Source organism: Oculina patagonica, chromosome 13 (genome assembly GCF_052425735.1).
Source record: "Oculina patagonica isolate OP01 chromosome 13, crgOcupat, whole genome shotgun sequence".
NCBI classification, from domain to species: domain Eukaryota; kingdom Metazoa; phylum Cnidaria; class Anthozoa; order Scleractinia; family Oculinidae; genus Oculina; species Oculina patagonica.
This window is the reverse complement of record NC_135770.1, coordinates 8,771,156-8,796,026: the sequence shown is the minus strand read 5'-3', so window position 1 is coordinate 8,796,026 and position 24,871 is coordinate 8,771,156. Positions and strand designations below refer to the sequence as shown.

The window sequence follows — 24,871 nt, the reverse complement described above, 5'->3', positions numbered from 1 at the left end:
GAACAGAAAGCCTTAAGCTGACGATTTTTGGCCAGAATTGCTTGTAATCATGGTCAAATATCATCGTCAAATATCAAGGTCAAATATCATTGTCAAATCCTTTTTTTAAAATAAAATGGGGGGAGGGGTTAGTGAGAGAACATCATGCAGTACTCAATATTTGAGTCAACAACGGGGAGATAGATTTTCAAGAAACAAGTTTCTTGGGATTCCTTTATATTAAAACTGTCAAACACTGGGATCAAGGCCACAAATGACACTAATGAATTGGTATAGTTTGCATAGAGCTTTGCTTTGTATATTTCATTCTTTACAAAATTATGGGTGTACGCTTGTTTTTAAAATGGGTCCATTGTTTAAGAGAAATATTACGTTCCTATATAAATCTGTGACTATCTCTTTGTTGTTGACTCAAATAGTGAGTACTGCAGGATGTAATTCGGAGTTATTTTCATTACTTACATCTGCCGGTTGGAAATGATTTCTGGTTTATATGAAATATACGAAAATTTATCGGGTATAATATTTTTTCCAATTATTGCTTGTATTCTTGTCTTTTTAAAGATACAAAGCCATCACTGCCAAGAACATGTGTTCCTCCAATGGTTCCACACTTCACTGGACGCCAGAGAGAGTGTGATGAGATCACTGGTCACGTGACTTCCGAATCTACCCAGATCGTGTCGATCTGGGGCTCGCCAGGTTTTGGAAAAACGTCTGTAGCAACTGCAGTAGGACATCATCTTCACTCTCAGGGATTGCCCGTCTACTTCCTTTGCTTACAAGGAGTTCAGTCTAAAGCCGATCTGACATCAAAGCTTCTAAGCTTTTTCCGCCGACCTGTAACGAATGATCCACGCTCTCAGAGTCTTTCCCTTGAGGATGAGCTTTTCCAACTATTAAGCCGGATTTCAGATCGCTTTGTGCTGATTCTTGATAATGCTGACGAGTTATTGGAAAGTGGAGCTCCAAAAGTGAAGGAGGATTTTGTAAATTTTCTGGAAGACATTCTCCGACGAAGTGAAATGGTGACATTCGTTATTACCACAAGAGAATCGTTCGAGTTTATGAATGTGCATTTCCAAGGCCACCAGGCAGTAAGAATACGGCCATTAGATGAATGCTCTTCTCAAAGCCTAGTTATGGAATTACTCCCAGTTGCAACGCCTTCTGACTGCATACGAATTACACAAATTTGCGGGCATGTACCATTGGCCATGAAGTTATTATGTTCCTCCATTTCTGATGCTCAGCCGAGTCAAGTTTTAGATGACTTCATCCAATCCTTGGAAAGTAATAATATTTTCGAGATGTTAGACAGTCCAGATTATCCAAGCAATCTCAGGTTGAAATTCCTGTTTGACTCTTCCTTTCAGCGACTTTCCGCCCAAGAGAAAGAAGCTCTTGTCTCCTTGAGTGTTCTTCCAGAGAGTTTCGATGTAAGAGTTGCTGCAGCTGTTCTGGGTATGTCACAAATTTCCATGGCAAACAAGATATTGCAAAGCCTTCGAGGGAAATCTTTTCTCGATGCAAGTTCGAAACCTGGATGTTTCTCAATACATAAACTACTTGAATCATTTGCGATAGAAAGAGGAGAACAGGAAATGAAAGAAACCATTGTTAACTCTAAATCTCGTATGTGCGCATTTTACGTCTCCAGATTAGAGAAGTTAATTGAACAGTTCTTGGAAGGAAATTCAATGAACGCTTTTATTGACTTCTTTGAAGAAGAACAAAACATTTCTCAAAGTTTGGTTGAGGGTTATTCAGATCCTAAAACAGCCAACAAAGTGTCTGAGCTTTTGGTGAAAGCTGCGCTGTTTCTGTATTCACTTTACGGGAGGGAAAAGGCCAACAAAGGTCAACTGTCTGGACCAGAATGCTCAAGTACAGCTGACAGTTACCATTTACTCGGGGTCACACAACATGCACAAGGCGACTTTGCTTCAGCTATTCAGTCTACACAGCGTGCACTTGACATCAGGCGTAAATTATTTGGAGAAAAACACTCAAGCACAGCTGACAGTTACCATTTACTCGGGGTCACACAACATGCACAAGGCGACTTTGCTTCAGCTATTCAGTCTACACAGCGTGCACTTGACATCAGCCGTAAATTATTTGGAGAAGAACACTCAAGTACAGCTGACAGTTACCATTCACTCGAGGTCACACAACATGAACAAGGCGACTTTACTTCAGCCATTCAGTCTAAACAGCGTGCACTTGACATCAGCCGTAAATTATTTGGAGAAGAACACTCAAGCACAGCTGACAGTTACCATTTACTCGGGGTCACACAACATGCACAAGGCGACTTTGCTTCAGCTATTCAGTCTACACAGCGTGCACTTGACATCAGGCGTAAATTATTTGGAGAAGAACACTCAAGTACAGCTGACAGTTACCATTCACTCGGGGTCACACAACATGCGCAGGGAGACTTTACTTCAGCTATTCAGTCTACACAGCGTGCACTTGACATCAGGCGTAAATTATTTGGAGAAGAACACTCAAGTACAGCTGACAGTTACCACTCACTCGGGGTCACACAACATGAACAAGGCGACTTTACTTCAGCCATTCAGTCTAAACAGCGTGCACTTGACATCAGCCGTAAATTATTTGGAGAAGAACACTCAAGTACAGCTGACAGATACCATTTACTCGGGGTCACACAACATGCACAAGGCGACTTTGCTTCAGCTATTCAGTCTAAACAGCGTGCACTTGACATCAGGCGTAAATTATTTGGAGAAGAACACTCAAGTACAGCTGACAGTTACCATTCACTCGGGGTCACACAACATGCGCAGGGAGACTTTACTTCAGCTATTCAGTCTACACAGCGTGCACTTGACATCAGGCGTAAATTATTTGGAGAAGAACACTCAAGTACAGCTGACAGTTACCACTCACTCGGGGTCACACAACATGCACAAGGCGACTTTACTTCAGCCATTCAGTCTAAACAGCGTGCACTTGACATCAGCCGTAAATTATTTGGAGAAGAACACTCAAGTACAGCTGACAGTTACCACTCACTCGGGGTCACACAACATGCACAAGGCGACTTTACTTCAGCCATTCAGTCTAAACAGCGTGCACTTGACATCAGCCGTAAATTATTTGGAGAAGAACACTCAAGTACAGCTGACAGTTACAATTCACTCGGGGTCACACAACATGCGCAGGGAGACTTAACTTCAGCTATTCAGTCTACGCAGCGTGCGCTTGACATCAGGCGTAATTTCTTTGGAGAAGAACACTCAAGCACAGCTGACAGTTACTATTCGCTTGGGGCCACACAACATGAACAAGGCGACTATACCTTAGCTATTCAATCTAAACAGCGTGCACTTGACATCAGGCGTAAAATGTTTGGAGAAGACCACTCAAGCACAGCTGACAGTTACTATTCACTCGGGAAAACACAACATAAACAAGGCGACTTTACATCAGCTATCCAGTCTACACAGCGTGCGCTTGACATCAGGCGTAAATTGTTTGGAGAAGAACACTCAAGCACAGCTAACAGTTATTCTTCACTCGGGAAAACACAACATGCACAGGGCAACTTTTCTTCAGCTATCCAGTCTACACAGCGTGCGCTTGACATCAGGCGTAAATTGTTTGGAGAAGAACACTCACGCACAGCTAACAGTTATTCTTCACTCGGGAAAACACAACATGCACAGGGCAACTTTTCTTCAGCTATTCAGTCTACACAGCGTGCACTTGACATCAGGCGTAAATTGTTTGGAGAAGAACACTCGAGCACAGCTGACAGTTACTCTTCACTCGGGGTCACACAACTTGCACAAGGCGACTATGCTTTAGCTATCCAGTCTACACAGCGTGGACTTGACATCAGGCGTAAATTGTTTGGAGAAGAACACTCAAGCACAGCTGACAGTTACTATTCACTCGGGAAAAAACAACATAAACAAGGCGACTTTACATCAGCTATCCAGTCTACACAGCGTGCGCTTGACATCAGGCGTAAATTGTTTGGAGAAGACCACCCAAGCACAACTGCTTGTCGCCGTTTACTCCGCGTCACACAAGGTGCTCTTCAGTCTAAAGACTAAAAAAAATGTAAATGTACATGTTGCGCATAAATTAACCCACAGTCGATAAGCAGTGTTGGCTCCTACACAGACGTTCTTTTGGCAAGGAATGATTGAGTTAAAAGCTAAAGGAACGCCTGGGTTGTTGCCACCGATTTTTATATCAACAATTTTACAAAGCGGTCAATTAAGTGGTTCCAAGAGACATTTCCCTATGTTTTAATGAATTCAAAATTGTCATAAAAAATCAATCGATATCAATCGATCACAGTAAATTAATTCGCATTTTAAATTGATTATCAATGGTTATACTAGTTATTACATCAATCAATGAGCTCAATGAAATTTGGCAGCTACACAAACGACATGCCATTTATTTTATTACTAGGGACAGTTCTCACTAACATTGTCCTCGCTTTTCACTAATGAAGCGAAATTTCGAAGCGCTATTTTAACCAAGGGAACACTAAAACTAACCATTTTTTTAGTAAAATTCAAGAAAAAAATTGCTTTCCAATTTTCCGGACATATTCTGCTTATTTATCACTTTCATAATATTCAAAGAGAGCGTTCAATCTCCACCCCCCCCCCCCCCCCCAAATAAAAAAAAATAGTTGTCGTGGCTGACGTTGTCCAACTAAGCAGATTTTGGTTTAAAATCTTACATGCTAATGAGAATAGTTAAATGCTAGTGAGAAAAAACAATAGAGATGATAATCCCCAGGGGGGGGGGGGTACTCCGGCTTGTTAATGACGGGGATGATCGAAGGATCTTTTCGGGTTTGAAATTTTTGATTCCGGGATTCTTTTGGGTTGGAAAATTTGGCAAGTATTTTTTTGGGTATCTTGATTTAGATAGGGGATTTTTTTGGGTATTAAAAACGAACTAAAGTGCCTTGGCGCATTTATGGTATGATTAATAAACAAAACAAGCGTTCTTTGTGTTATGTTATTGCACCTCCTGCCAATTTAGGGGTAATTTGACAAGGGATTTTTTGGGGGGGTATTTTTGGTTCAGGGATTTTTTTGGGTAATGTCGGAAGACTTAGGGATTTTTTTGAGTCCTGAGTTTTGCCTCCATTCGATCATCCCCGTCATTTACAAGTCGGAGTACCCCCCTGGGTGATAATCAAAATGACAGAAAAAAACTTGAACTTGCTTGAGCTATTTTTGAGCTTTAGCTATATCATTAAAAAAAATGCGCGTTTCTGAACAACAATCAACTGAAAAACGAACGAAAAGAAAAAAATAACTGCTTGAAAAACACATTTATAAATTCTAAGGTGCTGTCTGCGAAATCGGTATGCGGTCGTCTTCAAAAACAGCGATTATGACGTCGCAGGTTTTTATTTCCGACAATTTTTCCGACAATGATGTTTTCGAACACTCCGATTATGAAGGCCTAAAAGCTTTTTTTAACTTGCAATATCTATTTCGATGTAATTTCCAATTACCGGTAGAGCCCCGGCTACTCGAACTCTGAAGGGAAACGAAAAACAGTTCGAGTTAGCGCGCGCGGGGTTTCGAGTTATCGGGGTCGACTGAATATTTAATTTGCCAAGTAATAATTGATAGTTTACTGATTTGTCGTCACTTCAGTATACAGTACAGTGCAAATTAAATTTATTTCGTCAGAAACCCTAACACGATCATAAATTCTTATGATAAGAGTGGAAAAAGCCTATCAAATACGTTACTTCACCTCCGAGAAGCTAAAGAGAAACAAACCGCCTTCGCGCGTCGCTTCTTTTTTTACCGATAGTAATGTTTTGGTCCGCTAGCTATTCAACTTTTGTGGTATAAATTACTAAAACAATTATTCACCTTAGTGTCGGTGAATGTGGTGGATATTTACCTCGCCGCTTCGAGTCTCGGTAAATATTCACCACTATTCACCTCCACTTCGGTGAATAATGTAGGTATATACTGTATAGAAATGACCTAGCATTTGTAAAACATGTAGATCCCCTACAGTTCCTATTGGGAATCATGTTTAGCGATATTATTCGACATCCTCTGCATTTTACTGGTGTAGAGGTCTATTGAGCAACTAGGCAGAATGCGTGTTTAAAATTAACGGTCCGCAGCATGAATATGTGCGTGGCAATACATTTATATTCTGATTTCTCGAACCCTGAAGGGAAACAAAAATTGGTTAAAGAAAATACAGAGCCCGAAAAATATAAGGGGGTAAAATTGCAGTTCGCTTAAATGAAGCCAATCGCCCAATCCTAGGGAAACAACTTTAATTTGGTGCGAGTCATTCGGTCAGGTTCGAAAAATGGAGGGTTTGAGATCAGACTTAATCTGGATTCCACTGTTTATTCAGTAAAAATAAATTATTCTTATAAGAAATATATCTTTAGTAAAAAAATCTTAGCAGATTTTAAGGTGAACTATGGCTTTATAGTTAATCGGTGTTTCGTATGTCGCTACTTCTCAGTGAGATATGGTAAACATTCAATCAGATATCAAGGTCCATACCTTTAGTCCAGACTCAACTCAAGTGACCGGCGACAAGAGACATTGGACAATTTTTCGAAACAGTATTAGAAAGAAAGATCTAGTTCTTTTAATCGTGTGTCAATTGTAATATATGCAGCATGTAATCACATTTAAAGTAAAGTCAACTCCCCCTATAACGGACACGTTCGAGACCACGATTTGGTGTCCATAATAGAGAAAGTCCGCAGTAGCGGGAGTTATTTTCAGTAGTTCTTTATATAATACTTGCCGGGACTTCAACTCCTGTCCGTAATATATATCAGCGTGTCCGTAATAACGAGGTGTCCGCAAGGTGGGAGTTGACTGTATTATCTTTGTCTCTTTTTTATTCATCTTTTTTCAATGAGTTTATTTTAATATAGATCGTGTATTGATTATAAATATTTTTAGATGAAATATAACAACGATCGTTTATTCTACGATTATTGTAGTTTCTCCATTAACTTGAGGGACGGACCATTATTTTGGACCATTAAATTTTTCTAGGCAAGTTGTTTTTTTCATCTTGAGGTTGCGCAAGAATTTTTTTAAGAATGTTCTTTTTTTCCCTCCTGGCTCTCTTTGCACGACTTTTTAGCCGTTTTTTCTGTGCAGATTATTTTTGGTAATTAACCCTCCCCCGTCAAAAATAAAATAATAATAATGGTCCGTCGCTTACAGCTAAACACCATTATTTGGACAAAGTTCACTTTTTCGTTCCTCTTTTTAGTTTAAGCTTTTTTAAAAGTTATTATGTATTGTAATATTATCTCTGATAAGCCCTGTGGGACAAGTCGATAAAGTATGTTACGCGCATGTAACTGGTTTTTCAAAATACAATTCAACCATTTACTAGTCTTTTTACTCTTGATATCCTGATCCAAAAAACTAATGCAGCTATGTTGAATTACCTTACAACTGCGAAATAAAAGATCTGCGCTTGAAAATAAAACATTCAATAGGATCCGACAGATAGTTGTGTAAGACCTCTCTTTCGTTTAAAAAGATTTTTTACTTTTAATTAAAAAGAAAATAGCCTGCGAATACAGCCGCCTCTCAGCCGAAAAACCAAACTGGCTTGAAGCGATGAAAAACGGTTGACCTCGCAGGCTAAAAAGAAGAAGACATTAACCCTATTTTTCTACTTAGCCAGGTTGGTCACTCGGCAACGTACTGTACGGCGCTAGCCTTCTTTTAGCTTTCCATCCCTTTATCCACGTTAATTTGTATCCGCGATATGAGAATACACCCAAGACTGAGATGGCTCTTGTGTTTCCCAAGTCGCCCAACTTAACCTCTCCTTGATAAGACTGTAGATTGGTAATTTATAATTAAAAGCAATTCTCTATTTTCCCAATTGCCCATAATACACTTTGCTTGCCCCCAAATTTTGCATAAACTATTGTTTTCAAATTCTCTTGGAAGGACCGGGAGGACTGCATATTTCAAAAACAATAGTTTATGCAAAATTTGGGGGGCAAACAAAGTGCATTATGGGCAATTGGAAAATAGAGAATAGGCCCTTTTCGAGTTACCCTTTGCCTCTGTTTCAAAACAAGTCTATGTGCGAAACCATTCATATGAAAATGAGTTTCACCTACAGGTCCATTTTTATGCAAATCAAACTCATTTTCATATGAATGGTTTCGCACGTAGACTCTTTTCGAAACAGAGGCAAAGGGTAACTCAGAAATGGCCTATTCACCAGCACTTTACTACATACTGATTACTTTCTCACCGTTATTTCTCAATTTTTAATAAAACCACCCAATAAAGAAGTGGCGTTTAACGAGTTCTTTGAACAAATATTCCCTAACTACGAGCAATGACTGGAAGCTACAATTTCCTTTTGTTGAAGTTAATCATGCTGTATTTCCTCATTAAGTGCCCCTCCTGGATCAAGCACCCCGATAGGATCATAATAATTTAAACTATAAGCTCACCCTATCCTAAAAACAAGTCAGAATAAATGTATAAAATGAGGGTACACGGAACTACTCTAGATAATTCTGTCGACAAGGGAAAAACATAAAATCAGAAATAGCGCCGTTCCGGGGCGCTTAATCGAGGCAAGGAAATACGCTATGTAGCTTGCCCAATAGTAATTTATTTTATAATATAATAATATACGTAAGTTAAAACTGCTTCGCAAGTAAAATGATCTAGTGAACGGCAAGAAAATAACATTTTTTCTTATTTGGTTTAATATTTTGTTTATTTTATAAATTCTCATGCTATAAAATTGTACATTGGGTGTTTTCTACTTTAATTCCATGCCAACACAACATTAAAATCTGATGAACGATAAGCATTCACTTTCCGGGATACATTTAGCAAACTATTCGTGTAAAACAGTACATGTTACGCGCAGCTAACAACCCGTTATTGTTGCTAAGTATAATGTTATACAAATATGGTAAGGGATTCTGATTAAAAAATAAACATACCCCGATGGATAAGTGCTAAAAAGCTTAGTAAAAATGTGCTTTTGCGTTTCTAAATATCATGCCATGAGAGAGAGGAAATGAGAAAACAAGTCTCCTTTAGAAGCAATTTTTGTAATCTCGATACCAGACCCTTTCCAAGATGTCCATGCCGTGACATCACGGCTACTTCTCTCTCGCTCTTCCCCGATCTCCGAAAAGAACGGGAACAAAAGGAAGCCTATACGAGACTAACTAAATTAAGTACCATTGTAAGATTTCTGTCCAATTGAAAACTATTCCTAATTCATATAATCACTGTATAACGCAGCAAAATAACAGACTTACTTTCTACAATTTTTCCTAACTTTTTTTTATAATCTTAAACCTAACTGTTAACCTTTCTCGACTAAATTCAATTTGGAATGTATATGATATTTTAACACTTTTGTGACGTAAACACTTACTGAGATGATGATAGTGGAATAAGAGATTCAACCTCTTTTATACTACAATCTAAAAGGTTTTTTTTTTTTGTAAAATAGCCCTTTCTTAACCTCCCATGTCTAATACCCCTCATTTAGAACTTATTTTTATCGTAACAATTTCTCTCTCTTTAATTTATTACGCCCCCTTTCCTTCCGAAGATGGCAAATCGACACAAAATACAGACACAGACGAATTCAATATTTTAGTTTGAGTATCTCATTGTGCACTAGTTAATTTCTAATACGAAATACAGTCGGAGCTCTCGTAAGCGGACACCCTCGGGACGCGAAAAAAATGTCCGTAAGTGGAGCTGGTCGCTTACGAGAATGGTTCTCGTAAGCGGCCACAAGAAGTGTGGGAGATAACTGGCCGCTTAAGGGAGCTTGCCCAGCTAACAAAAACCGGACGGACGTGGATGACGACAAAACAAGCACTGAAATATGGTTCTGTAATTACTGTAAAATCATTGTGACGAACGGCGGTGTGAAGTTCATCGATAAAAATAAGATAAAGAGGTTATAAATAGGATTTATGAATGGGTTGTCCGCTTACGGGAGCTCGAAAACAAAGATAAAGTTTAAATCGTAATCTCTGAAAGTGTCCGCGGCCGCTTACTGGAATGTCCGCTTACGAGAATGTAAAAATACAGTGTTTGTATGGGAGTTAAAACGGGGTTTTCAACGAGGCGGCCGTAAGTAGAGCTGTCCGCTTACGAGAGTGTCCGTTAAGAGAGCTTTGACTGTATCTTTCCCTCTTTCTAATAAACCCTCTCCTTAGCAAGTATTGAAAAGATGCACGATGACCCCTTGAGGGATCGTCAAAGTAAATATAAAAAGTTTGGGAATCATTTTGCATCTTTTCGAAATCGCTTGAGCAGAAAAAATTGGAACGCTTTTGGGTTTAAGCATTAATTTTTCGCTTAAGTAACTCTATTCCTTGACGTTTATTTTACATGAAATACGTTTTCCAAAAATACTACTGACGTGCTTGTAATTATTGATTAAATATTCATATCTTTCGATGTTAGGGACGATTCCCTGCTAAGAGCCTGTCTAAGTTTTATTTAGAATGCCTGAAGGTGTTACGCATCAGTTTGTTTCATTCTTTGTTCACCGTTTCTTAGAATGCCGCCGACGCATTGTCAGACCCTCCCAGATATTTTGTCGATCTTGTTAACGAGTTTTATCATCCATCTTACGCAAAGTTCTCACCTGGAGCTGATCAAGGTACTGTATTAAGTTTAAGTTATGTTTTGTTAAGATAAATTAGCAGAAAGAATTGACTTTTTCTTAAGTCTGCAGCATGTTTAAGAGTTTTGACTGAGTTAATTGACTGATCATAAAATTGATTTTGTTTACTCGAGTCTATTTTCGCTATTGGCGTTCTGACTGATTTAATTCTTGCTGTATTTCAGTACTGAGTTCTTAGTAGATAACGTTCTAGGACTAATTCATGTTTGAAGAAAATAACTTGATTAACTTGGAAAAGACGATTAAGCTCACGATCAACAATTAATGACTGAGTGTTATGCGAGGTCAGGAATGCTTTTCACTGTCCATACTAAATAACATTGCCATCGAATTCGCTAGTTTAAGCAGCTGAGTTGTAGAGAAGAATACAGACTCATAAAGCTGACAGACGAGAATGAGCAAAAATTTAATTTTAACAAGATAAAAGGAAAGCTCTTTATCCATTTTATTGTACAGGCAGCAAGTTTTCGCTTACCGAAGCACTTTCAGTTTCATATAATTAAAATGTAACAAGAAGTGACTGTCGTAGTATTCAAACTGTTTATTTGAACCCACCTTCGCTATATTGAACTGAAGCACCACAAATTAATAGTAACTTTTCCATGATGCACTTTTGTAACTTTTTTGGAGAGTGCATATATCAGTTTGTTGTCCAGTTAAATGAGCTCGAGAATCGACAAAAGATGCGAACTCAGATTAAGTCAAGCGTAGAAAGAGAAAATATTTCGGTGTTGAGTAGTAACTGTCAATACATTCTATGGACAATTCTTCGCGTATTCCAGGACAGACCTTGCTATCGAAACATCAAACACTTCAACTGAAGTTACCTCCAGTGAAAATTTTAAAACCTTATACTTTTTTATGGAGTTGCTGACGTTCTTTATGCGCATGGCAGAACAGACAAACGTCTGTTGCATGTTTAATTTTAAATCACAATAATTATTTGAGAGTGTAAGCATGGATGGTTGAAGATGGTAAAAGAGCTGAAAATCTAGCAACCTCCGTTTCTCAGCCTCGTCCCCATGCCCGTGTCCGCTTTCAAGATGGTAGTTGGACCTATTTTTAAAATTTCGAGAAGACCCTTGGGACGAAGTTGCCTTGTGTTATCGAGAATACGAGAACTCCGGATCGACTAGGCCTGAGTTCTAATTTTAAACGGGGACCTCTCACAGTACCTCTCTTCACTCACAAATAGGTGCTGACGACTGTTTAGAAAGAAAAAACCTTTTGGTATTGATCTGACCGTTTGAGCAGTGTCTTGAAGATGTGCAGTGTAATGTCAACAATGGGTCGCGTAACACGCGTGAACGCGCCTTGAAGAGCAATTTTTACCTCAATGGTGTATTTGCCCAAAAGATGCCGGATGATGTTTTTTTAAGTCTTCCAAAGCAAAGTAATTAAACATTAACAGTAATGAAGAAAAAATGATTTTGACAACTTTGACCTCTGCAACACATTTTGATGTATTTTGGCCTGTGGTCACTAGTGGCCACACGTGCGTGGTAACTCGTGTGTACGTATACTTGAAGTGGCGATCAACATTGGTAATTGTAAGGTGCATGTTCGCAACATATGGAGTCAGAAATTAGGCAACCAATAAATGGGGTCCGAGAAATCACGAGTGGTAGCGATTTAACGTTTTTCTTCCAAATGTGTTATGCCGCATGGTATAAGCAAGCCAAAGTTACCAAGTATTCCTCTTAACGATAACATTTCTTTATCATTAAACCCAGCCAAAGTAACATCGATGTCCTTTTTAGTTTTCTCAGGTTGTTCACGAGGTCCTTGACACCTGTTGGTAAAGAAAGATGGCTCTGCAGCCGTTTCAGGACGAGCAGTTAAATTATTTCAAGTTTGCTTCCATTGTCCTGAATGAATTTCCCAAAGCCTTACGTCAAACTTTCAGATCCATGTGGGACAACAACTTTGGACATCTCCTAGGTTTTCAAGCCTGGGATGACTCCATTATGGTGAGAAAATTGTTCCTCGCTACAGAAGGGGGTACAACCAAAGTTCCCATACACCTCTCCTATGATGAATGGGATTGTACTGCGTTGTTCCAGGCCACTATTCACGCGTGGTCCTTCGCTTTGCCTGACAACACAGGTCATTTCAGGACACTAAGTGATTTGTACGTGAAGCCACATAAATTACCTCATGGAAGTTTCCATGCATATGTGGTGAGCCCGGGTGGAAACAACGCCGAAACATTTGCACTTGCGATTGATCAACTCCGACTGTTAAGAAATTCGCTTTGCCACTCATCCAGTTCTGAGATTGACAAACCAACATTTGACCAATACGTGCAACACGCTAAAGATGCATTCAAAGCTCTTGGAGTCAAGACAGACCCTATTGATGTCATTGGTGGTTTGACTGAGTCGGAGTTTCCAACAAAAGAAGTTCGCAAATTGGAGCAAGGTATCAAAGAAGAATACATGGCATATATCAAGTTTCTCGAGGAAGGCATTGCAAGTAAAGAAGACATCGCACGGTTGGAGCAAAAGATCAATTTGAAACTAGCTCTACCTCAAGGCAATTCAGGTAACTTTAGTTCTTGCACTATATGCAAATATTTCTATGAGCTTACCACTAAGTGCTTTCAGTTTCTAGAAAAAGTGGTATATTTTCAAAAAAAGCTCTGAATCTACATTTTAGAAATATTGAAAGAATTGCCATCAAAGAGTTAATAGTCTTTGGTCTGATTAAATTTAAACTTCTAAAGTCTTGTTTTTAGTAGCGACAGAGTCGGAGTCGGTGTCTGAAGCGCAGAGTGTTAGATCAAGGGGGAAGGGCCGGACGAGGGGAAAGCAGCTTAATTAGCCTTTTTAGGGCCTGCGGCGAACTACATAGCGGTGCAGGGATACGGAGAGTGTGCAAACGCACAGAAACACTTGCTAAGGTAAACATTTGCTGCGCCGGCAGGCTGAGCAATGTGTGTGTTTGTCCACTGTATGCATAATGAAGCGTTTTCATTGTTTCAGTAGAAAAACAATTCGAGGAACAGTTTCTGTCACAGCGTTTACCCGTATCTTCTCACCTATACAAAACACAAAACAACATTTTGAGAAAGAAAGTTTCAAACTTTATGGACGAAACTTTTTTTAAAAGATTCTTTCAGGACTTGAATGCTGCCTTTCTAGAAATTTAGCTGATTAAACAAACCGATTTTAAGGATTGTACTAGAAAACTTTTAGACCTTAAACGTTAGCGCTCAAAATTATATACCGATGATATCATTCTTAGCAGCAAGAGGTTGATTGGCAGCATTTCGTCACTGTATCCAGACACCACTATGAGGACAAAGAAACATGCCGACTTCCCCCTCCCCATCCAGGTTAAATCTCATGAAAATCAAACCGATAGAGGTTCTACGCAGATTTTAGATGCCGCATATTAGGATTCCGTAAGACTCCGAATTTTGATTACACTAGGTCGTGAGCGCTTTAACGACTCCGTCGCTAGTAAAAACCAGCCTTAAGACTTTTCAAGCATCAGTTACTGTATGAAACAAACAGAAGTTTAAAATTTACAGTATAAATGTTTTTCAAATTACAATTTTGTCTTCTAGAAGATACAAGGCCATCACTTCCAAGAACATGCCTTCCTCCAATGGTTCCACACTTCTCTGGCCGCCAGAGAGAGTGTGATGAGATCACTGGTCACGTGACTTCTGAATCTTCCCGAATCGTGTCGATCTGGGGCTCGCCAGGTTTTGGAAAAACGTCTGTAGCAACTGCAGTCGGACATCATCTTCACTCTCAGGGATTGCCCGTCTACTTCCTTTCATTACGAGGAGTTCAGTCTAAAGCCGATGTAACATCAAAGTTTCTTTGTTTTTTCCGCCGACCTGTGACAAATGATCAACGCTCTCAGGATCTTTCCCTTGAGGATGAGCTTTTCCAACTATTAAGCCGAATTTCAGATCGCTGTGTGCTGATTCTTGATAATGCTGACGAGTTATTGGAAAGTGGAGCGCCAAAAGTGAAGGAGGATTTTGTAAATTTTCTGGAAGGCATTCTCCGACGTAGTGAAATAGTGACATTCGTTATTACCACAAGAGAATCGTTCGAGTTTATGAATGTGCATTTCCAAGGCCACCAGGCAGTAAGAATACGGCCATTAGATGAATGCTCTTCTCAAAGCCTAGTTAAGGAATTACTCCCAGTTGCAACTCCTTCTGACTGCATACGAATTACACAAATTTGCGGGCATGTACCATTGGCCATGAAGTTATTGTGTTCCTCCATTTCTGAAGATGATGCTGAACCGAGCCAAGTTCTGGATGACTTCATCCGGTCCTTGGAAAGTAACAATATTGTCGAAATGTTGGACAATCCAGATTATCCAAGCAATTTCAGGTTGAAACTCCTGTTTGATTCTTCTTTTCAGAGACTCTCTGTGCAAGAAAAAGAATCTCTTGTGACCTTGACTGTTCTTCCAGAGAGTTTTGATCTAACAGTTGCTGCAGCTGTTCTGGGTATATCAAAAATACCCGTGGCAAAGAAGATATTGCAAAGTCTTCTGAGGAAATCTCTCCTCGATTCAAGTTCTAAACCTGGATCATTCACAATGCATAAACTATTTGAATCATTTGTAAGAGAAAGGGGAGAACACCAAATGAAAGAAACCATTCTTAACTCTAAATCTCGCTTGTGCGCTTTTTATGTTTCCAGATTCGAGAAGTTACATGAGCAGTTCTTGACAAGAAATTCAATGAAGGCTTTTATTGGCTTCTTTGAAGATGAACAAAGCATTGTTCAAAGTTTAATTGACGGTTGCTTAGATCCAAAAACAACCAACAGTGTGTTTAAGGTTTTGGTGAAAGAGGAGGGAAAGAGCCAACTTTTACAAGATTTACGATTCAGCCACGAAGGCAGCTAAAAGGCTTGAGAAAAATGTGTTCTACAGACAATTACTTATTTCCAGAGCTTTTTACTAGGTAACTTGGGTCGCAGAGGGAACAACGATGCAGCAACTCTCTGAAGCAAAAGAAACTGAATCGTTAAGTTCACCAGGCTCGGTTGGAGATAAAGGAAAGTATTTGTGTTATAGCGGCATCTGTCAACTGGTTAACAACAAACCAGAGGACGGAGTTCGATGCTTAGAAGAAGCTTTGTCCTTAATGAATAGCACTCCCGAGCAGAGGATTCTTAGAATCGTTGCTTTTCAGATCCTTGCTGTTTATTATCGTTTTACAAAGAACCACACAATGATGACACAGTTCTACAGGAAGGCAGAGGAGGAGTGCAGAGCAGCTGGAGACACACAACTACTTGTTATTTCGGCAATGGAAAGCAATGGAAAGGAAAAGGATGGAAAAGAAACGATAACACAACCACTTAAATTAGCAATAATTTGTCTTGTGAGCGAAGCAGTAGAACATCTCACTGATACTAACACCAAGCGATCCATAAGCAACGCGGCGCAACAAATAGCAAAAGAAATCGAAAAACCGCTTGTCCCAAGGTCACTTGGATTATTTATTTTCCAGCGCAATGTCGATATCACTGTAGAGCTTGTGTTAGGAAAAGTTGAAAGCCCAGCCAGAATGTCTGAGGAAAAAAGGAGTTGTCATGAAAAGGCACTTGATCGGGGTACCAAGAGATCTTCAAGTTCAGCATCATCACATAAGATAAATCAATATGCATCAATAATAAACACAGGGAAGAAGATGAAGAAGAATCCACCACAATCCCATTCATTTCAAGGGGAACTCCGATTGTCAACAGTCAAAAAACAGGATGCACTGGACATCAATTCCAAAATGCGATTGATGAGCTTAGCTGACAATTACCATTCACACGGGGTCACACAACATGCACTAGGCGACCCTTCCTCAGCTATTCAGTCTACACAGCGTGCGCTTGACATCAGCAGGTATAAACTGTTTGGAGAAGAACACTCAAGCACAGCTGACAGCTACCATTCACACGGGGTCACACAACATGCACTAGGCGACCCTTCCTCAGCTATTCAGTCTACACAGCGTGCGCTTGACATCAGCAGGTGTAAACTGTTTGGAGAAGACCACTCAAGCACAGCTGACAGTTACCATTTACTCGGGGTCACACAACATGCACAAGGCGACTTTACGTCAGCTATTCAGTCTACACAGCGTGCGCTTGACATCAGGCGTAAACTGTTTGGAGAAGATCACTCAAGCACAGCTGACAGTTATTATATACTCGGGATCACACAACATGCACAGGGCGACTTCACGTCAGATATTCAGTCCACACAGCGTGCTCTTGAAATCAGACGTAAACTGTTTGGAGAAGACAACTCAAGCACAGCTGACAGTTACCATTCACTCGGGGTCACACAACATGCACAAGGCGACTTTGCCTCATCTGTTCAGTCTAAACAGCGTGCCCTTGACATCCGGCGTAAACTGTTTGGAGAAGAACACTCCAGCACAGCTGACAGTTACTATTCACTCGGGGTCACACAACATGCACAAGGCGACTTTACGTCAGCCATTCAGTCTAAACAGCGTGCCCTTGACATCAGGCATAAACGTGTTGGGAAAGACCACTCAAGCACAGCTGACAGTTACCATTCACTCGGGGTCACACAACATGCACAAGGTGACTTTGCCTCAGCTATTCAGTCTACACAGCGTGCGCTTGACATCAGGCGTAAACTGTTTGGAGAAGAACGCTTAAAGACAGCTGACAGTTACCATTCACTCGGGATCACACAACATGCACAAGGTCACTTTACTTCAGCTATTCAGTCTACACAGCGTGCACTTGACATCAGGCGTAAACTGATTGGAGAAGAACACTCAAGCACAGCTGACAGTTACCATTTACTCGGGGTCACACAACATGCACAAGGCGACTTTGCCTCAGCTATTCGGTCTACACAGCGTGCGCTTGACATCAGGCGTAAACTTTTTGGAGAAGAACACTCCAGCACAGCTGTCAGTTACCATTCACTCGGGGTCACACAACATGCACAAGGCGACTTTGCCGCAGCTATTCTGTCCAAACAACAAGCTTTTGACATCTTGCGTAAATTGTTTGGAGAAGAACACCCCAACACTGCCCGTTATGATCGTTCACTCCGCGTCTCACAAGATGCTTTTCCTTGTCGTGCTAGTTGCAAAACTCAATAAGTTTTAAGTAAAATATTGACTCTAGAAGAAGATACATAATCGTTTGATATAAATTGATGTCGTAGTCCAAAAATCGATTGATAATGGAAATCGATGTCCAGTTATTATGTAAGAATTTTCATTGATAATCACTTTATAATCTGAAGCAATTAACTCTGATTGATTGATTGATTGATATAGAATTTTTATGACAATTGTACGAAAAACACTATTTAGATGTGTACGCCTGCAAACGGGAATTTTCCTCGAAAATTTTAATTAGAAGATAAAAAAAAGTGTGCGAAAATAAAAAAAGATAAATAGTTTAACGTGAAACAGATAATTGGCGTGCAAATTAATTGACAGGAAACGTTAACTAAATACCCTTAGTAGAATTATATTCGTATATTAATGCGAATGCTGCAATCTGATTGGCTGAAATGAAATGAGTTTTATCTTCAGGTCCATTTTTTTGCAAATCAAACTCATTTTCATTTGAATGGTTTCGCACTTAGACTGGTTTTGAAACAGAGGCAAAGGGTAACTCGGAAATGGCCTATTGACGGCCTTGCGGCAAGGTCGAGGTTTCTTTTATAAATAAAATCTTAACAGACTTTAGTAAGTGACCCTATAGGCGGCGGTAGACTGCAGGTAACTGACTTTTATTGAAATCTCCTTCACTTTCTGATGATGTTCTTTGTATTTCACAGCACCTTAATTATAACATTTCGTAGGAAAGAATTGCGCCAGTTTTCACTCATTCCAAAATAAACGCACTTGTCTATTACGGCGCATGTCATTGCGCTTTTGTCTGTCACCTGGCTAGTCTAGAAGCCTCTCGAGTGTGCACTTTGTAGATGAGCCTTGTTCTCATCGAAAGGGTAGTTGTGAAATATATAATGCTAAAGTACGTTTCAAATTGCTTTCAATTTATCTTGGAAGTGTTTCAGTCTGAATTTTTTCTATCACACATTTTGAAAATACGAGTGGGTTGAAAAGCTTGTAGACCCGGGCCTACAACAAACAACAACAAACAACATGTAACTCAGTTCACAAAATTAAGTTTATCAAGACAAGGTTTTTGCAAGGCCAGAAGTTAAACGCACTGAAAATATGACTAAAAGCGACTTAAACGACTGTACGAATAATTCTGTCGGACAATGAAGGAGGCTGAAGAAACTAAAGACACATCTGTAATTGAGCACAACCGTCCTTTGTCCACTGATTTTTCTTATCCATCCGCAAGCAAAATGTCAGCTAGTCCGAGCCGGCAAGCACTCTTTCATCGAAATGTTTACATTTTGTTGCCCTGCCCCCCCCCCCCCCCAGTTCGAAAAGCCATGTGACGTCACATCTGAAATTGGTCTGTTAAAGTTTTCTTGTTTGGCCATAATTGCGTTCGACGAAGGAGAACGCATACTAATCGCGTCGTTTGCCCGACGTCAGTCCCGCGGGTTCTATGGTTCAGTCCCGCGGGTATCGATCGCCTGATGCCATAACCGTTTGAGACTTTTTGGACTGCTACAAGTGACCTCGACCTCATGCAGAGGGCCTCAATCTGATGCATATCAAAATGGCATCGAATTTGCATTTTATGGATAAACAAAATTAATGCGGAAACGCGTACCCGAAGTTAAAATAATACCGAAAATGTCATGGGAAGCATATCATCCAGGGAAGTAGAGTTTAAGTCAGCCATCGAACTTGAAAAAAGTGGAAATCGAGCGAGTCATTTCGTGTGTCGCTTTGAAGTTTAGTGGCGTCCGCGCGAAAATCTTCCCACATTGACTTTTTTGTAAACTTTCACCGCTGTGAGATTATGAGTTACCCATGTCAGAAATGTAATAAAATTGGGGGTTACCGGCCGTTTAAAAGCTGTAAGCGAAGTGAACGCAACGGCGACCATCAGCGCGCGCTTAATTATTGCGACATGAATTACGTGCGCAGTAAGGATGCGCATAAACAACGTAGTTGTCCATGTTCTTCGATGTGCTTGTGTTCGCGTCTTTGGAGGTCAGTCGTGTAAAGTGGGCGAATAAAAGGCACACAAAATTGTCTCGAACGCACTCCGCTAATCCATGATTATTACTAGTTTATAACTAGTAATAATCAGAGATTAGGGGAGTGCGTTCGACCTAATATAGGTACATAAGGCTAGCAAACGTAAACTTTTATATCGTCATACAAATTTGAAACGACCGCGCGCGCAACATAAATCGTGCGTCCAACATCACTTTAGGAAACTGTCAGCGAAACAATCTCAATCCAACAGTGCACGAGGCAGCATAGCAAATTTTTTTTGCTACTGTTGAAGGGAGCACAGCCGAAACGTTTATTTTCCAGCACAACTCACAGGTCAAACTCGAAAAAGCAAACCGAAGAAGATCGTTAGATCGAATCAACCTCGTTCCCAGGGTATCTTGAGACGAAACTGTGACGTCATTAATTAGCCAATCTGCCACGTACAAAGATACACAGAACGACACATAGAACGGCTCTCACAGGACAGCCACGAGACCACCACGCCACCAAAAGATAAGGATGCGTTCTCCTACCGTCGAACGCAAAAATTGTTTACAGGCTTAAGGACGGTGCCTCCTATTGTTACTGCGCACTTGTTCTGCGCACACGCAATGCATCGAACACACTGGACGCGCGCGCTTTTGATTAATTTGCTCGCGCAAAATGACGAGTTCAACTACGCGACCAAGCGCGCGACTAAAAATCAAGAAAGATTTCTGGTGCGACGAAATCCAGTTTATGGGCATATACTAAGCCAGGTACAGCGGAAAAGCAACATTTTAGTTATCATTGACCTCTAAAAATGGCTCACATTAATAGTTTAAAACAAATCGCTAAGCGCTTAAACGTAACTCGCAAACTGCTAACTACATATGGCGCGCGCGAGAGAGATGCAAATATTTAACTCGCTAGGGAGGGGAAAGGAAAAATGTAACAGACACCAAAAACGATTCGATAGAGCTTGAAAAGAACTCGTATAACTTTTAAAAACGCCCGGTGACCCCTACTTTTTATTTTATAAAATGGAAGTGGTAAGTCTATAGAGCACATGTTTAGTTTGTCATTAAGTGAAAAAAAATTAGGCCGATTTTATGGCCGTGCACGAGAGAGCTGTTAGAGTCAAAAACTGCTCAAACACAATTATTTTGTTAATAAAATCGTAGATCACGCGGTTTCAAAGACATTATTTGTTAGTTATTTTAAAGATTGTTATATTTAATGTTGATTTTCTTCATGAAAAACCAATTTCAAATGGAATTTGCAAGGAATTTTATTTTCTTTTACGTTTTCTTTAAAATGCCACATCAGCAGTTTTTTCCAGTTTTCAAACCAAATTATCTCGAAAATTTGCGTGGCTACCCCCAATTTTCTTTTTGGATTTTAATAGCCCTTGGTAACATCTATAGTCTTGCACAGTCTTCGGCCAGGCAAAATTACTTCGTTATTAGTAGGCACCGTCCTTAATTGAATTGTTTTTGCGCGCGCTGTCTTCGCGGCTTAATGTCATTGTGACGTTGATGTGACGCAATTAATTGCTTTTTAATGTCTTCTCACATGAGATTGAGGCCACCTGCATGAGGTCGAGGTCACTTGTAGCAGTCCAAAAAATCTCAAACGGTTATGGCATCAGGCGATTGATATCCGCGGGACTGAACCATAGATCCCGCGGGACTGACGTCGGGCAAACGACGCGATTAGTATGCGTTCTCCTTCGTCGAACGCAGTAAACATCTTATTAACCAAGCTTAGTCGGCCTGCATATGGAGAACCTTGACCTCGTTGGTGAGTACAGACCGAACAGAGTGAGTTTTGTACTTATGCACGACTTTGCCGAGGGTCAAGATTCTACATAGCCTGCAATGTAGGCATTTTTTTATGGGCGAGTGTTGGATAGTTTTGTTGGTGTATTTGGCCTTGAAGTCGCAAACGTACAGGGGGGACGCTTTTTTAATCTTTCCCCAAGCCACTCCTGCGTTTGAATCCAAAGGTGGCCCTCGCCCGATCAAAGATGCTTTCGTGGCGCTAAAATTCGCCTGCATTGAAGACTAGATTCTCCAACACAGACCTCCTGCTCGGTTAATAAGAACTATAAGAAGAAGAACTAAGAATATCAGCTCGCTACTGACAGCCATCGATTGGAGTCCTATTATCGACAAGCAATACCTTTGAGCACCTGTTAATTAAGTGGCCACTCTCAGGGAAATGTCAAGAGGCGGCTTAATCACAGTTTGCCGTTTATTGCTGGCTGGCGTTAAATTAGTATATGGCGTGGTAGAAACGTCGTGTTTGAACCCGGTCTTCTATTTCGGACTCTTTTCCGTCATCATTTTGTTAAATATTACCCGTTAAACAACGTGTATTGAATTCCTGGTGGCCTCGCCGAGACGGCAATAATTTCGGAACTTTGATAACAAGCCGCTAAAAAGAGAGATGGCCGCTTAATAGGGGAGCGGAGAGGGAGGGAAGGGGCGCGTGGGTTGGGGTTCGACTGTATAGTATTGACCTAGCACTTGTAAACATGTAGATTTTTAAACCTTGGAACCAGCGATAAACTTTTAGTGGTCGACTTAGTGAAACAAACAGCAAACGCAAATATATCTTTAGTTAAAAGAAGCTTAGCAGCTTTTATGGTGAACGGTGTTTGGAGAGAAAATTTTAGAAATTCAACCATTTAGTCTTTATTCTCTTTAATATCCTGATGTGAAATAATCTTGCAGTTATGCTGAATTGCATTACAATTGCGAAAACAGTTCTGCGCTTGAAAATTAAACATATAACAGGATACAGCAGATAGTAAGTTTTTTGTTTTAAAAGAAGACATTAACGCTAGTAGTAGATTTTCGTAATAACTGGCAAGCGGTAGCCGCGAATTTTGTGGCGCGCTGTTCAACTGAAAATGTGTTTGACTTGTATGAAAATAAACTTGCCGGTAAATTCTTTTTAATATGAAGAGTCAATTTCGTCGTTATTCTTCTATCAGCAGATGGAAAGGAAGTCCGAAAATGTTCTATTCCCTCCCACCTCACTCCACCCCTCACCCGACCCCACACTCGCAGTTCACACTCATGCCGGCCGCTCATTATTTTTTGTCGTAATGAAGTTGTTGTGTTGTTGTCCGGCTGGCCCTGAGTTAAAGACTGGCCAGCAAAAGAGCAACTTGAACGATCTGATTGCATTTGATATCATAATTCCACCAAACAGGGTGGCTATATAGATCACGTAAACTTAGGTCGGGTTAGGTCGGTTGCACTTGATCATTTAGCAACAGGTGAGTGCAATTAGGTCTGTTCCGATTGTGCTCGGCAACTTTTGAGCTACTTTTGGGGTTTGGAGCAACTTTTTGCGGTTCTAGAAAACTAACAGAAGGCATCTAGCTTTACTCCAGATTATAAAACTTAACAATCGGCTAAATGCAGTTTCAGCTATTAACGTGTACCATTGAAGGAGAAGCACGTAATACAAATATGCGACAGCCTTCCCCTCCCATATCCTTTTTTTCCAACCGACCTGTCTCCTTACGTTTTCATCTTTCACCCTCCCCCTCCCTATTTTCTCACTCTCATGGGGTATGGCAAGTGACCACCAAGTATTGTGTTCACACCCGCCCCCCCTCTCCTCTCTTAACCATACTCTCCTCTCCTCGCGCAGGTCCTAACTACTACCCGCTTCCCTACAAAAAAGAGTATATTTAGACGCAGGCTCACCCGAGGTCGCCCGTTTAATAACGTGTTCTGTTGGAATCTGTTTTACATGGACATAGTGTATTATTAGCGGACGCGCGCCCTCTGCAATTCCAGTTGCGTGCAATAACAAGATTATTTGCAGTAAGCCATCTGTGACTTTTGCCTCTTGCACTTGACGAGAGGACACAAACGTCAGTTTAAGTTCCAGTAGCGCCCACTTGAGTGTGTAAACTCTGCTTGTTTTATAAATAGAAGCGAAAAATAAGCGATATAACGTGGAAATGATACGAACAATTTGGACAGTGACCAACAGCTGCAACAGAATAAGTTTGCGGAATTTGCCATGTTCAATTCACACAAACAATTTTTTTTTAATTACTGTAAATTCACTGAGATTGATATCAGTGGTAATTTTACCAGTGCTTTAATGCAAGCCGGGAAAATTCCCTTGCTTGTCTGGCTTATGACCTTGCCTGGGTGTAACGAATATCATGTGATCACAGTTCATGAATGACTATTCATTCTCGGGTATACGCGTAAATGCATATTACGATTTGTGACGGTCAATCCATGTAAGTTAATAGAGTTAGTTTGTCCGTTGACGGCCAGTGATCCAGATTAATGGCATTTTAACATAGATTTCAAGGTAGGTGTTGTGATTTCTCTATATAAACGTATCTATTGATAGTCATTAGAATCATCTTTTGCGAGATCATTTGACATAAGGCGAGCCATTTCTCGATCATGGCGTTTTTCATTGTGTAGCTGAAGTCGCATGGTATTTAGTAGCTGTTTTTTTGTGATTAACCGAGTAGCTGCGAAAAAAAAGCGCGATGAAACTGAAGCAAATACGAAATCAACTACCGCTCTTGCCACTGTTGGTCACATTTGCAATGGCTGATTACGACTTCGCTAACTGATGCGGACTAGAACTACAAAAGAATTTAAACAGCTTCCGAATGTTTCATTGTTCGTTCCACTATGATGTGCAAAACTGCCGCAGGAAAAGAAGGACTTTTAAGTATTGCAAAAAAAAGAAAGACGACTGAGGGAAGATAGAAAAAAGAAATTTAATATCTGAACGAGGCTTACCGACGCACAGCTAAAATTATAATATTGATAAAAAAATAAAAAAAATAAAAATAGTGTATCTATAATAGCTAAAAAAGTTAGCAGATTTATAGAGATCTGAACATTGTATGGCTATGAAGCTAAAAGGACTCATCTCTGTTGCTGGTTGCTCTTAAAAATCGCCTACAAGATGAAGCATATGGCGCTTCACGGAAGTTAATTTAGTTCATAATATTTGATATCATGTTCAGCAAAGTCCACTAGTTCCACACGTTCT

General features: G+C 40.2%; 1 protein-coding gene, 1 long non-coding RNA gene and 1 pseudogene across 3 annotated transcripts in view; all 3 read left to right on the top strand.

The window, feature by feature from the left end:
* Nucleotides 1-560: 560 nt before the first annotated feature.
* On the top strand, nt 561-4,661 carry LOC144634917 (uncharacterized). The gene has a single exon (XM_078493971.1). It carries the CDS (start codon nt 603-605, stop codon nt 4,089-4,091), a length of 3,489 nt encoding a protein of 1,162 aa, XP_078350097.1. The 5' UTR covers nt 561-602; the 3' UTR covers nt 4,092-4,661.
* A 160-nt stretch (nt 4,662-4,821) lies between these two features.
* LOC144635110 (uncharacterized) overlaps nt 4,822-24,871 on the top strand; it is a 37,880-nt gene continuing 17,830 nt past the window's right edge. The window contains exon 1 of the long non-coding RNA XR_013567309.1: nt 4,822-6,576. This is a non-coding gene — a long non-coding RNA (uncharacterized LOC144635110). The remainder of the gene's footprint in view (nt 6,577-24,871) is intronic.
* LOC144634909 (uncharacterized) lies at nt 10,389-18,737 on the top strand (annotated as a pseudogene). Its single transcript, XR_013567280.1, has 3 exons — nt 10,389-10,692; nt 12,486-13,260; nt 14,288-18,737. The product of XR_013567280.1 is annotated as an uncharacterized LOC144634909 (transcript).

Excerpts from the sequence above, each read along its gene's own strand:
- LOC144634917 (XM_078493971.1), top strand. The coding sequence starts at position 603 with ATGGTTCCACACTTCACTGGACGCCAGAGAGAGTGTGATGAGATCACT.